The 11,323-nt window shown below is 42.5% G+C and overlaps 3 protein-coding genes across 6 annotated transcripts; 2 read left to right on the forward strand and 1 right to left on the reverse strand.

Moving 5' to 3' along the window:
• Positions 1-3,904, forward strand: LOC109727691 (pentatricopeptide repeat-containing protein At5g42310, mitochondrial-like). Of its 2 annotated transcripts, XM_020257866.1 has the most exons (7): positions 3-1,327; positions 2,056-2,208; positions 2,318-2,389; positions 2,718-2,820; positions 2,899-2,973; positions 3,264-3,431; positions 3,553-3,904. In XM_020257866.1, the coding sequence occupies exons 1-5, from the start codon at positions 113-115 to the stop codon at positions 2,913-2,915; spliced, it is 1,560 nt and encodes a 519-aa protein (XP_020113455.1). In that variant the 5' UTR covers positions 3-112; the 3' UTR covers positions 2,916-2,973; positions 3,264-3,431; positions 3,553-3,904. The 2 variants fall into 2 exon arrangements, with proteins under 2 accessions (XP_020113456.1, XP_020113455.1); XM_020257867.1 differs by lacking the exons at positions 3,264-3,431; positions 3,553-3,904 and having other exon boundaries at positions 1-1,327; positions 2,056-2,224; positions 2,899-2,936.
• LOC109727475 (maltose excess protein 1-like, chloroplastic) lies at positions 4,427-8,625 on the forward strand. 3 transcript variants are annotated; one of them, XM_020257615.1, is made up of 12 exons: positions 4,427-4,701; positions 4,773-4,925; positions 5,003-5,293; positions 5,367-5,456; positions 5,862-5,963; positions 6,055-6,173; positions 6,324-6,386; positions 6,489-6,550; positions 6,835-6,936; positions 7,024-7,098; positions 7,544-7,557; positions 8,134-8,625. In XM_020257615.1, the coding sequence occupies exons 1-9, from the start codon at positions 4,459-4,461 to the stop codon at positions 6,915-6,917; spliced, it is 1,206 nt and encodes a 401-aa protein (XP_020113204.1). In that variant the 5' UTR covers positions 4,427-4,458; the 3' UTR covers positions 6,918-6,936; positions 7,024-7,098; positions 7,544-7,557; positions 8,134-8,625. The 3 variants fall into 3 exon arrangements, with proteins under 3 accessions (XP_020113204.1, XP_020113203.1, XP_020113200.1); XM_020257614.1 differs by lacking the exon at positions 8,134-8,625 and adding an exon at positions 7,641-7,871; XM_020257611.1 differs by lacking the exon at positions 8,134-8,625 and having other exon boundaries at positions 7,544-7,871.
• Positions 8,599-9,791, reverse strand: LOC109727490. The gene is made up of 2 exons (XM_020257627.1): positions 9,333-9,791; positions 8,599-9,228 (listed from the first exon to the last, which is right to left on the reverse strand). Exons 1-2 carry the CDS (start codon positions 9,643-9,645, stop codon positions 8,786-8,788), a joined length of 756 nt encoding a protein of 251 aa, XP_020113216.1. The 5' UTR covers positions 9,646-9,791; the 3' UTR covers positions 8,599-8,785.

Genomic DNA, 11,323 nt, shown 5'->3' on the forward strand with positions numbered 1-11,323 from the left:
ATTTTTTTTTTTTTTAATTCGCGCACAACTATCTGAGACTCTTCTTCTTCCTCCTCCTCCTCCATTCCCATCTCAAGCATGCACTAGAATCCGAGCTCCGAAATGCTCAGTAATGGTGACGCGCCTACTCGCGTTCCCCCTCAAACCCTACTCTCCTCCTCCTCCTCCTCCTCCTCTGCCTACTCCCCCCTTTCCCTTCTCTCAGAGATTCAAAATCCCATTTTCCTCCTCCCCGAGATCCCAATTACGCAAATTCGCGGCGTACTCACATGCCGAATCTGCTGCAGAATCGAAGTTTGATGTCGAATTTTCGAGAGAATCGGAAAAGGAGGAGCTTTCCTGGGACCAATTCAACTCCTTGATCCAAGTCCACTGCTCGAAAGGCCACCTCGACGAGCCCTTGGATCTCCTCGCCCGCATGGAGGCGCTGGGCATGCGCCCCGACCCCTCCTCCTACGCCTGCCTCATCGACGCCCTCGGCCGCGTCGGCCGCACCCTCGAAGCCGACGCCATCTTCCAGGAGATGCGGCGCTTCGGCCTCCGCCCCGGCCCGGCGCACTACAATTCGCTCCTCGGAGCGTTCCTGCGGAAGGGGCAACTGCACCTCGCCGACCACCTGCTTGTGGAAATGCACGAGAGAGGCGTCGCAAGGAAGAGAGAGACCTTCTTGCTGCTCCTCGATTCCTACGCGCACGCTGGGAGGCTAGAGGACAGTTGGTGGGTCCTTGCGGAGATGAAGCGGCGGGGAATTCGATTGGATACCTATGTTTACAGCAAGGTGCTTGCGCTGTACAGGGATAACGGCATGTGGAAGAAGGCGATGGCGCTCGTGATGGAGATGCAGGAGCTGGGGATCAAGCCGGATAGAAGGATTTACAATGGGATGATCGACACGTTTGGGAAATACGGTCGGTTGGACGATGTGGTGAAGGTGTTCGATAAAATGCTTGGGAGAGGGTTGAGGCCGGATATTGTGACTTGGAATGCTTTGATAAGGTGGCATTGTAGGGCCGGGGACCTCAAGAAGGCGTTAGGGTTTTTTGCGAAGATGCAGGAAGAGGGGTTGTACCCGGATCCGAAGATTTTTATTACAATTATTAGCCGGTTGGGGGAGGAGGGAAAGTGGGGTGAGATCAAGAGACTGTTTGAGGGGATGAAACTTAAAGGTCTTAGGAAAAGTGGGGTCATTTATGCAATCTTAGTTGATATTTACGGGCAGTATGGGCAGTTTAGGGATGCCGAGGATTGTGTAGCTGCTCTTAAGGCGGAAGGTCTCCAGCTTTCGGCCAGCGTCTTTTGTGTACTCGCAAATGCTTATGCTCAGCAAGTAAGTTTATGTGGTCAGCAAGTGAATGAGATTGGTATTTCTGCTTATGAGGTGGTTGTGATATCGATAATAGTAGATTTTTTTATACTTGAAAACAGTATAGTTTGCTTTAGACCAGAGAAGTAGCATTGTCGTTCGTTATTAGCTAACATCTTCATTAGATTGGAAAAAGCCCTTTCATTTTCTTTGGATGGTAATATAACTCCCTAAAAAGGTTATCCGTAAATAAGCTTAGAATAAGTAACTTATTCTAAGAAGAAAGGGTTAAGATTAGTAAAGGCTAGTAGTTTTAAGCATTAAACTAGACAAATTTGTTGTCTATGCAATGTGTAGTTTTGATATATTGGTTTTTTTGTGTAGCTCCCTAGATAAGTTTAGCTCGCCGAAGTAGAGCCCTTATCAGTCCAAGCATTTAGGCCAAGGTTAGCTCAAACTGGATTGAATCTTTTGATCAAAAAAATTTTCACCAGAGAATCAAGTAATCCTGGCTCTTTTTTATGTTGAGCAGTATTTGAATCAACGGTTAACTGTTAACTCCACTTATCAGCCCGATTGGAGCAGTAGTCATCTTGGTCTTGATCTTTATTAATTTCCGGGCAGCTTTTAGCCTTACTTCTGTACATGTTCTCTGATGCATTATGCCTCTGCCTTTTCGTCTCTACTCTTCTATGCTTCTGTTGTATTCTTTTACTTTGAAGACAACATAACATCTGGTAACTCGGTTTCAGGGTTTGTGTGAGCAAACAGTAAAAGTATTTAGATTAATGGAGGAAGAAGGTATTGAACCAAACCTTATAATGCTCAATTTGTTAATCAATGCGTTCGGTATTGCTGGAAGGCATTTAGAGGCAGTAGCAGTATTTGAACATATCAAGGACAGTGTAAGTAGCATCTCTGGTAGGAAAACGAATTGCTGTATCTGTTTTTCTCTTAGAATTTTTGTTTACTTACTATCAACTCAAATTTTATCTGCCTCATTACTACTTACAGGGTATCAGTCCAGATGTGGTTACGTACAGTACTCTCATGAAAGCATTCATGAGAGCAAGACAATATGAAAAGGTTCTCTTCCTTTACTGCATCAACTAACTTGTTTGTCGTAAATCTAGATTAGATTAATCATTCTCTTGGGTTCTGTGACTTCTGTCAATTTGCGACAGATACATCTTTCTCCATGTATATGCATTTAGATTACAATTTAAAAAGATTTTTGTGCTTTACATATAGATAATTTAGTAAATAGAAATAGTGGTGGGAACTTTTATATAAGCCTTGATCTTTGTTGACCTTTATTACGCTTTGATATGGTTGAATTGGTTATATTGGGAACTTACATTAAAAATGTGAGGACTTACATTCTTCTTTTTTTCTTTGGTGTGGGCTTGATCAGGTCTTAGGAATATACAAGGAAATGGAGAGTGCTGGATGTACCCCAGACAGAAAAGCTAGGGAGATTCTGCAGAATGCCTCAATCATACTACAACAACGAGGATGTAAGTGCTTCATATGCTGTCTTGTTTTTCTGCTCGCGGGGATCCGGTCATTTAGCTTTACTGTTGTTTTCATCACAGGCAGTTTAGTTGGTTGAAGTTCGAAACCTCTTCAGATTCTGAGGCATTACAATGTTTTTCCAAATAACAAGACAGGTAAGCGCCATCTTTTTCTGCTTTATCATAGACGTGCTTCGTGATGGATAATCCTTCCCAGGAAAATACACTTAACATATCAAGAGTTTGTCTTTGTGCATCTTATATTTTATATCCGCTAGGGCATTCCTTTGGTGCAACAATTGTTCCACTGCTTCTCATTCTAGTTCTCTAAAATTTTATAACGTGTATTCAGCGATCTTTCATCTGTCTTACTTTATAAGTGCTCCTCTTACCCGGACTCCTTTTCTAAATGAGATAATTAACAGTCCTTAGCTTTGCGGTGACAGAAATTGGAAGCAATTAAACACTTTCCGAGCAAAGCAACCTCCAATTCTGCAAAGAAAGGATCCCAATTGATGTGGTAGTTAATCCGCGGAGTTATCAGATGTTACAAACTGCATAACATCATTAAAATTTCTGGAAAAGTATGAGTGGTTCTGCGAATGTTTGAGAAGGTATACTAAGTAGTATGATACTTTAGCATCTTTCTTAGCTGATTTTATGTCGTATTCGAGTTCTGTAACGTGCTTCCTATGTCTTACTCGTTCTTGTATTTTGTGCTTCTTTTTTCTTCAGGAACTATTTGGCACCTGCTTTGGGGAATACAAATATTTGTGAACAAGAAATAGGAAAAATAGCATGCAGAGCCTTATATAAAGAGGAGGAATATGCGAAACGCGATTCCTGGTTCGCTAGAAGCTTATATGGAGGAACATAAAATTGAATGTAAAATCGTGGAAGTTTTGAGATAATTTCTATAACTTTTTCTGATGTTTATATGTAATAATGTGTCTTAAGTTTATGCTGAGGGTTGTTCCTCGTAAAGAGTATGCATTGTGCGATAATTTCAGCATCTGTGCTCCTATTGTTAGCATTTGTAAAACTTTGGTTATCTTGTGTTGAAGATGGGCCTGATTGGATTAGTTTATTCGGATTGTATGAGATTATACGGAATCAAAAAGTTGTTGAGAAAATGGAGTAAGGTTTTAAAAGTTCGGCAAACGAGTCAAATACGAGCTAAATTTTTCAGCTCGTTTAATAAACGAGTCGAACACGAGCTGGGATGAACTCACTCGTGTTTGGCTCGATAACAGCTTGACTATATATATTTTACATTTATATATGTAAATAAAATAATTAGTTTTTAGCTTAATTTAAATATAAAGCCCAACTTAATTATAAAAAGTTTATTTATATGTAAAGTTTTAACTATTAGATCAAAGTGAAATAGGTAAGATTTTATAAATTTATTTTCTATATGTATCTTTTATAATTTTTTTAACTTGTTGTTCATGAGCCAGCTCCTGTTCGACGTGATACTTTAACAAGCCAATTCGTGTTCGGTTTGTTTATGAAATGAGTCGGCCTCAACTCGCTCGTGTTCGGCTTGTTGACACCCCTAGTCCCCCCACAACGTCTCACACCCATATAATACCCAATCTCCCTCTCATTCTCTCTCTACCACTCTTTTTTATTAGGATTATGCTACTTTTCCCTCCAATTCAAACCTCCCTCTCTTTTACCTCCTCATCTATGAAGAACACGGCATTCTCTCCTCCTCCACCGCCGACTTCTCTCTACCCCACCCCTCACCACCATCACCACCACCTCCTCCTCCTCTTCCCTCAACCCCCTTCAATCCCCCACCACCTCTTCCTCAAAACCTACAATCCCCACCCTCTCCGCCACCGCTCACCCCGTCCCCTCTCCGCCGCCTCCGACAAGGTATAGCCGTCGAAACTTTGTAATCCGAACTCTCATATGCATAATTCTCTCTCCTCCTTATTCTTCATTAGGCCTCAGAGCTCCATCAATGGGATTCGATGACTGCGCGCTTCGCCGCCGCCTCCAACGTCCCCTTCCTCCTCATCCAGCTCCCGCAGATCCTGCTCAATGCCCGCAACCTCCTGTCCGGCAACCGCGCCGCCCTCCTCGCCGTCCCCTGGCTTGTAAATCCCCCTCCCGAATCCAACTCAAGCGCTTTCTCGAAAAGCTGCTGAATTTGTTGCTGCTGCTGCTGCTGCAGGGGATGCTCACAGGGCTTCTGGGGAACCTGACCCTGCTCTCCTACTTTGCGAAGAAGAGGGAGAGCGAGGCTATCGTCGTCCAGACGCTCGGCGTCGTCTCCATCTTCGTGGTCTTGGCACAGTTAGCCGCAGCAGGGGCCATGGCGCGGCCCGTCTTCTCGGCGATCTCCGCGGTCGTGTTACTCGGCCTCGTGCTGAATTTCATGAACTATTTCGGTAGGCTCGATTCCGGGCTCTGGCTACTCTGGGAGGACTTCATCACTGTCTCGGGCTTATCCGTGCTCCCGCAGGTCGGCTTTATCCTCTTTCGGATTGGATTGGTTGGAAAGGTTGTGTTTTTATTGCGTGATCGAAAAATTGCAGGTAATGTGGTCGACGTTTGTTCCCAGTATCCCGAATAGTATATTGCCGGGGATCGTATCTTGTACCGTTGGAGTTGCGGTTGTCGCCATGGTAGGTCTTTTATACCATACCAACTAGTTATCTTAGCTACTGATTTGGGCAAAAAGAGAAATGTTTTGATGTTTTTCGCATTCGGTAATTACATGCGTAAGAGCCACTGTAACCAGGTTTAATACTATGATAAGCACTTTTATTATCCTTTCCGACATATTCGTGTTCATCTGTAGTGCGGAATTTTAAGGATTTTCCAATGTCTTTTTGTTTCGGTTCCATTATATTGCTTCTTGTCGAGCCTATAGCGACAAATGAATTCGAAATCATCATAACAAGTTGACCTCGAACTGCATTTCTAGATCTCATTTACGAAGTTTAATGTGGTTCTTCTTCTTCTTTAGCGCTGTTTATCTGTACTGTCGAACATCTCTACGTGTCTGTCGAAAATTTCTGATTTTGCAGGCACGGATAGGTAAACTTCCCGAGGATTGGGTGAAGTTTGTCAGGTCGATATCTGGCTGGACCGCCACATTACTGTTCATGTGGATGCCTATTGCGCAGATGGTGCGAAACTGATTCGCTTCGATTCATTAAACTCTGTAAATCATGGTTCTGAAACATTGCTGTAATAACCGAGCTGTGTTATCATGGACAGTGGACAACCTATCTCAATCCGGACAACATCAAGGGCTTATCGGCTCTTACAATACTGCTCGGCATGATCGGGAACGCTCTCATGATCCCGCGTGCTCTATTCATCCGTGATCTTATGTGGTATGTTGGGTCACCCGAAGAATGTAATCTTTTTTGAAGTTAGCTTGATTTATTTTCATTTCCTGTTTCAACTGGGAACGAAGTATCGGACATTCGCGCCTTTTTCAGGTGCCTAATGTCAAAAGATTTATGCATTCTTCGTCTCTGCAGGTTCACAGGTGCATCTTGGGCATCAATCCTTCATGGTTGGGGAAATTTGGCCTGCATGTATTTGTTAGTTCTCTTGGATTAAAAAAAAACTCTTTTTCGGATCTATATTTTCTTCAACAAAGTTTGGCATTCCTTTTTCTGAACTTACTGCTTCTGTTCTCACAGTTTCGACAGTATAAGCAGCGCCTTTTTCTTCCCAGCAACACTCAGCTTATTCTTATGGATAGGTATTCCTCTTTACATTAGTTTTCGGTTGCAGTTTTATAATGATCACTCAGATTATCTATCACAATTACTCGAATGAAGAGCACATTTGTCATTGTAAATCCAGTTGTATGATCCCTGTTACAGCTTATGGATTTCGAAAAACCTACTTTTAGGTACTGATGAAAGAGTAAAATGTGCTGACACTCTAAATTTGGTTGAAGATAAATAGAAGATGCTGCAAAACATTTGTTATGGTTGTGGTTTTTGCTTTAGCGACGTAATTAGCATTCTGTCTCTCAATCAGGAGCTGCTCTCTGGAGAGATACCGCAGTCTACGGATACAATACACCATTGAAATCCTTAAGAGAACTTGCTTTCGGACGATGACGAGCAAGAAATTTTCACGGTAATAATTCTTTGTATATGAATCTCCTATTGCCACAATCGTTTCTCTGCTGTCGACCAATTTAACTATTCTTTGGCATGCTGACAGGCAAACTATCCTTTCCGATTCAATTGTGAAACCTCCATGAGCTGTAAATAGTTCTGCTGATTGCTGGCTCTGAAGGTATTCCATCAGATACAGGCCATTTCCTTCATAAGCATCACTTTATGTTCGATAGATTCTTACGGTGCGACGGCGTCTACTTCCATTAATTTAGTTGGTATCTCATAGACTTACATGCGACCATAGGCTTTAAAACTAGAATACATATGTTCAAGCATTAGCAGATCATTCACCAACTGACAATTTGGCAAAAAAGTAAAAAACAGAACAGCGAATAGTAGTAGAGAAGATATTAGTTTTTAACCGGCAAACTCTTTTGTACCAATACTTAGGCCAAACATTACTTGCAGTTTCCTCGATAGATACCGCTTCTTATATGCTCTTCGGGATGATTATTATCCTTTTTTATACTCATAGTTCGGTCTATACATGATTGAATGCACCGTTTCTCGGTATTTCATTCATATTCCATGTTAATTACCATCTCTACTACTTGTGCTTTCAGGTAATTGTGTACAGGTAAACCCCAGTGGCTGATACGCAGTTTAATTGTAGCAAGAACTTGAAGATACTTAGCAGGAGCTAATGAAATATTTCTACAGAACATGTTTCTCTGGCATTGTTCAACAATGCAAAGTTCCTTCCTTCAGAAAGAAAAGCAAATGTTCCAAATTCTTGATGAGTAGGAGAGTACCTTTTTTTTAATTCTTCTTGCTGCAATTTTTTTAGGCTGCGTGTTTAATAATCAGCAATGGAATTGTACAGTACTGCAGAAATATGATCTACTCTTTAGTAACTTTACCATGGTTTCTGCCATGTTTGTCGTTCTTAAATTGTGTTGCTAAAAACAAGAGCAAGACCAATATTTTGCAAGTGACCGAGTAAATAGCAAATCACAAAAAACAAGATAAATATTACGACTATGATCGGATATCAAACTTTAAGTTCTTCGTGCTATTCTTATTCTTTCATGCAGTGGTATGAGAAGCCTGTGATCTGCCACTCAACATCTTTGTACATTAGACTTGAAGATATGATAAATTTCAGATGATGCAATTGAATTAGAGGCAAGCTCATTGTCTATTGCTTGTTCAGATAAACAAATGGTGAGAAGATGAGAGGTGGTTTCCATTCCAGCAGCAGATAAGGATTAAACTTGTGGTGGTGAAGAAAGGGATCTTTGAATGGATGATTACACCAGAAATGTCAGATATCTCACAGTCACAGGAACTTATTCGACGGCAACAGTATAAACTACTCTTCACATCAGATTTTTCCTCCTCTTTTGTTTCAGGTTTTCTATCACTAGAGTTGAGATGGTACCACAAAATGTTCAAATTTGCTAATTTAAAGGCTCCCAGATGCTAGCCCCCTACATCCAACAAAAGAGAAGAGGAGGCAATAATTTAAATTCTTGTACACTACATGATGGCTTCTACTTCCCATTTAAAGCTACTACAAAAACACAACATTTCATCATCACAAATTACAAGAAGCAAAATATATAACAACAAGATGTAGCATAATTAGCAACATTGCTGTAAATATTCATTCACAATATATAGATTCATCAGACACATTCTTGCATCTCATTTCAAGGAAAAAGTAACAAAATTCACATCTTTGTATGTGAGACAATTACTATATAGCCTTAAGAAAACAAGAAAGAATTTTTAGGGAAAAGAAAAATGAAAACCTGGAGTTGATTATATCTTGCGAAATTGTTGCTGAATCCAATCCAAGACAACTACTTGAACAGCTCTTCTTCATCTTCATCACTCAGCAGCTCATCATCATCATCATCATCATCAATGGCGAAGGTGCTCATCCTCGCCGACGCCTGCTTCGCCAGGCGCACAATCTTCGCAGCCTCGCTCCGCGCCTTCGCCTGCTCCTGCAGCGCCTTCTTCAGCTTCCGCCTCTGCTCCTTCAATTCTGCGACGATCCTGTCGTTGCTCTCCCAATCCCCAATCCCCAAATCCCCCGTCCCTTTGCCGCCGCCGCCGCCGCCGCTCCTCTGCGACGACGCCGCCGACTTCTTGGGCGAGAACGCGAAGCAGCACATCGATGTGTGGCGCCGTGATGGCGAGGGGGAGAGGGAAGGGGAGGCTCCGCCTCTCCGCGAGCTCCGCAGCGTGATCGGAGGGGGCGGAGAGAGCCCGGATGGGGAATTTGGCTTCGAACTCTTCCCTGCGACAACAGTAGGATCTGTCCCCGTAGAAGTCGACGTCTTGGGCTCAACTGGCTAGGGGGTGCTGCGGCGCTCCTGGTTCGATGGAGGGGCGACGGTGAGCCATTGTTGGCGACGAGGAAGGATTTGAGGGCACGGAAGCGGGGCTCGAGGTGGGAGAGGAGGAGGGCAGAGTNCGGCGGCGCGCCATTGTGGGCGGCGGGGAAGGATTTGAGGGAGCGGAAGCGGGACTCGAGGTGGGAGGGGAGGAGGGCGGAGTCGCGGGGGAGGTGGGCGGTGTTGAGCGCGGCGATATGCTCGAGGGCGCAGAGGTCCATGGCCTCGGCGATAATGGCGTCCACTGCGGCCGAGGTACCGCCGCTCGCCGGAGGAGATGGGAGGTGGGAGAAGGGGGAGGAGGAAGAGGACGACGCCATTGATGGGGACGGGTGCGGAGGGGGAGGGGTTTAGGGTTTGTTGAGAATTTAATGTGGGGACGAAGAAAAGGAAAGAAGGGAAGTGACGAGAATTAGAAAGTGTTTTTGGTGTGTAAGAGAGAAACGAACGGCTACAAAGGGAGGGGAAATATACTAATATTGTAATAATACCTGCTACGGGTACGCAAAAATGTTGCTTGAAATATTTAGTTTGGTATATATTTTTAATTTACTTAAAAAAAAATTTGTAGCATGTTCAACGACACAGAATATAATCAATCGTATAAAATATCATATCATATCGAATTTTCAAGTTATCTTTTCAAATATATATACTATTATTTTATTAAATTATGAATGTGAGAAAACCATATATTATATTTTGGTCTCTAATCTTTTATAATTTGATTTAGTTTGGCCCCAATCATCCAAATTCTTGTTGTTTTCAATTGAATATAGGCTATAACTTCAGTAAAGTCCTACCAACTCATATTAATTATGGCTATGATCTCTCACGGTGATCCTGACATCACCTTTTTTAAAGTTTTTGAAAGAACATACTGATACATTTAATTCTGTGCCAGAAAAATCAACGTCGGATTATTGATGCTAACTATTAATTTCAAAAGCTCGAGTTATTCAAAAGAAACAGTCAATTCATTTAAGAGTGTACAATATATCGTCCACAAATTTTGATTTGAAAGTCGACCTACTTCGACCTCGGCCAGATAACCCACATGCCTTCTGACTCTATCCAACTCGGCCTTCACCTCCTGTACAAATTTGTAGCATGCGGAAATAAAATTCGTGAGCTGCTTTGATACTATTTGTTGAATATTTAGCATTAATCATGCAGCAATTCACTTAAATTGTACAAACATAGTGGCCATAAATCTCGATTTATAATTTGACCGACTCCAGCCTCACTCCAGACTAAGTCGCGTGGCTCGCAGGCTTTTCGTTAGGACTCTGCCCAACTCGGCCTCCCTCCACATGACATAATATTAGCCTCGCTAAGTTAACTGTCAGATGGTTTAGAGAACCGTAGGTGCGGAGGACGAGATTAGAGTATGGTCCAAACTCCAAACTAGGTTTGATGAGAAGAGGCTAATTATAAGAATCCACAAAGCGCAAAAGAAGGGAAAAGGGTGGTGGTAATGGTGCAATTAATTCAGTAGGTTATAACTAAACTTTAATTATAAGCACAACATTCTTGGTACGCGCAGCAGTACTACAACTAACATCTATAATAACAATAAATTAATATTTAATGCGGCTTCGCCAGGGGCTTTGCTATTGGCTGCTCTTTTGACCGTTGGAGTAGAGAGAGAGAGAGAGAGTAAGAAGATGCTCTCTCTCTCTCTCTCTCTCTCTCTCTCTCTTTCTCTCTCGTCCTTTCTCGCACACCAACTCGTGTTTTTCACAAAAAGAGGGAAAAAAGAAAACAGACACGCTCCGCTGCGTTGTTTGTTGGCTTCGTACGGCGAAGGGTGCGCGCGTAGTAAATTGAAATTGATGTCACGCCACACGCCGACACTTCAGAGGGAAGCTTTTTATGCCACCTGAACAATCGCTTTAACGGTCGGGACGTGCCCTGTCATTAGTCTTCTTCTAACGAGCTGTTTTCATAATTTTTTTTATTTTTATTTTTATTTTTATTTTTTTTTTTTTCCATTCT

Source organism: Ananas comosus, linkage group 22 (genome assembly GCF_001540865.1).
Source record: "Ananas comosus cultivar F153 linkage group 22, ASM154086v1, whole genome shotgun sequence".
In the NCBI taxonomy this organism is placed as follows: Eukaryota; Viridiplantae; Streptophyta; class Magnoliopsida; order Poales; family Bromeliaceae; genus Ananas; species Ananas comosus.

Bases quoted from the DNA above. Each gene is read 5' to 3' on its own strand.
- LOC109727691 (XM_020257866.1), top strand. From the start codon at position 113: ATGGTGACGCGCCTACTCGCGTTCCCCCTCAAACCCTACTCTCCTCCT. The intron at 2,209-2,317 runs GTAAGTAGCATC...TACTACTTACAG, and splicing joins TTGAACATATCAAGGACAGT to GGTATCAGTCCAGATGTGGT. The intron at 2,390-2,717 runs GTTCTCTTCCTT...GGGCTTGATCAG, and splicing joins GAGCAAGACAATATGAAAAG to GTCTTAGGAATATACAAGGA.
- LOC109727475 (XM_020257615.1), top strand. From the start codon at position 4,459: ATGCTACTTTTCCCTCCAATTCAAACCTCCCTCTCTTTTACCTCCTCA. The intron at 4,702-4,772 runs GTATAGCCGTCG...ATTCTTCATTAG, and splicing joins TCTCCGCCGCCTCCGACAAG to GCCTCAGAGCTCCATCAATG. The intron at 6,387-6,488 runs GTTAGTTCTCTT...CTGTTCTCACAG, and splicing joins AATTTGGCCTGCATGTATTT to TTTCGACAGTATAAGCAGCG.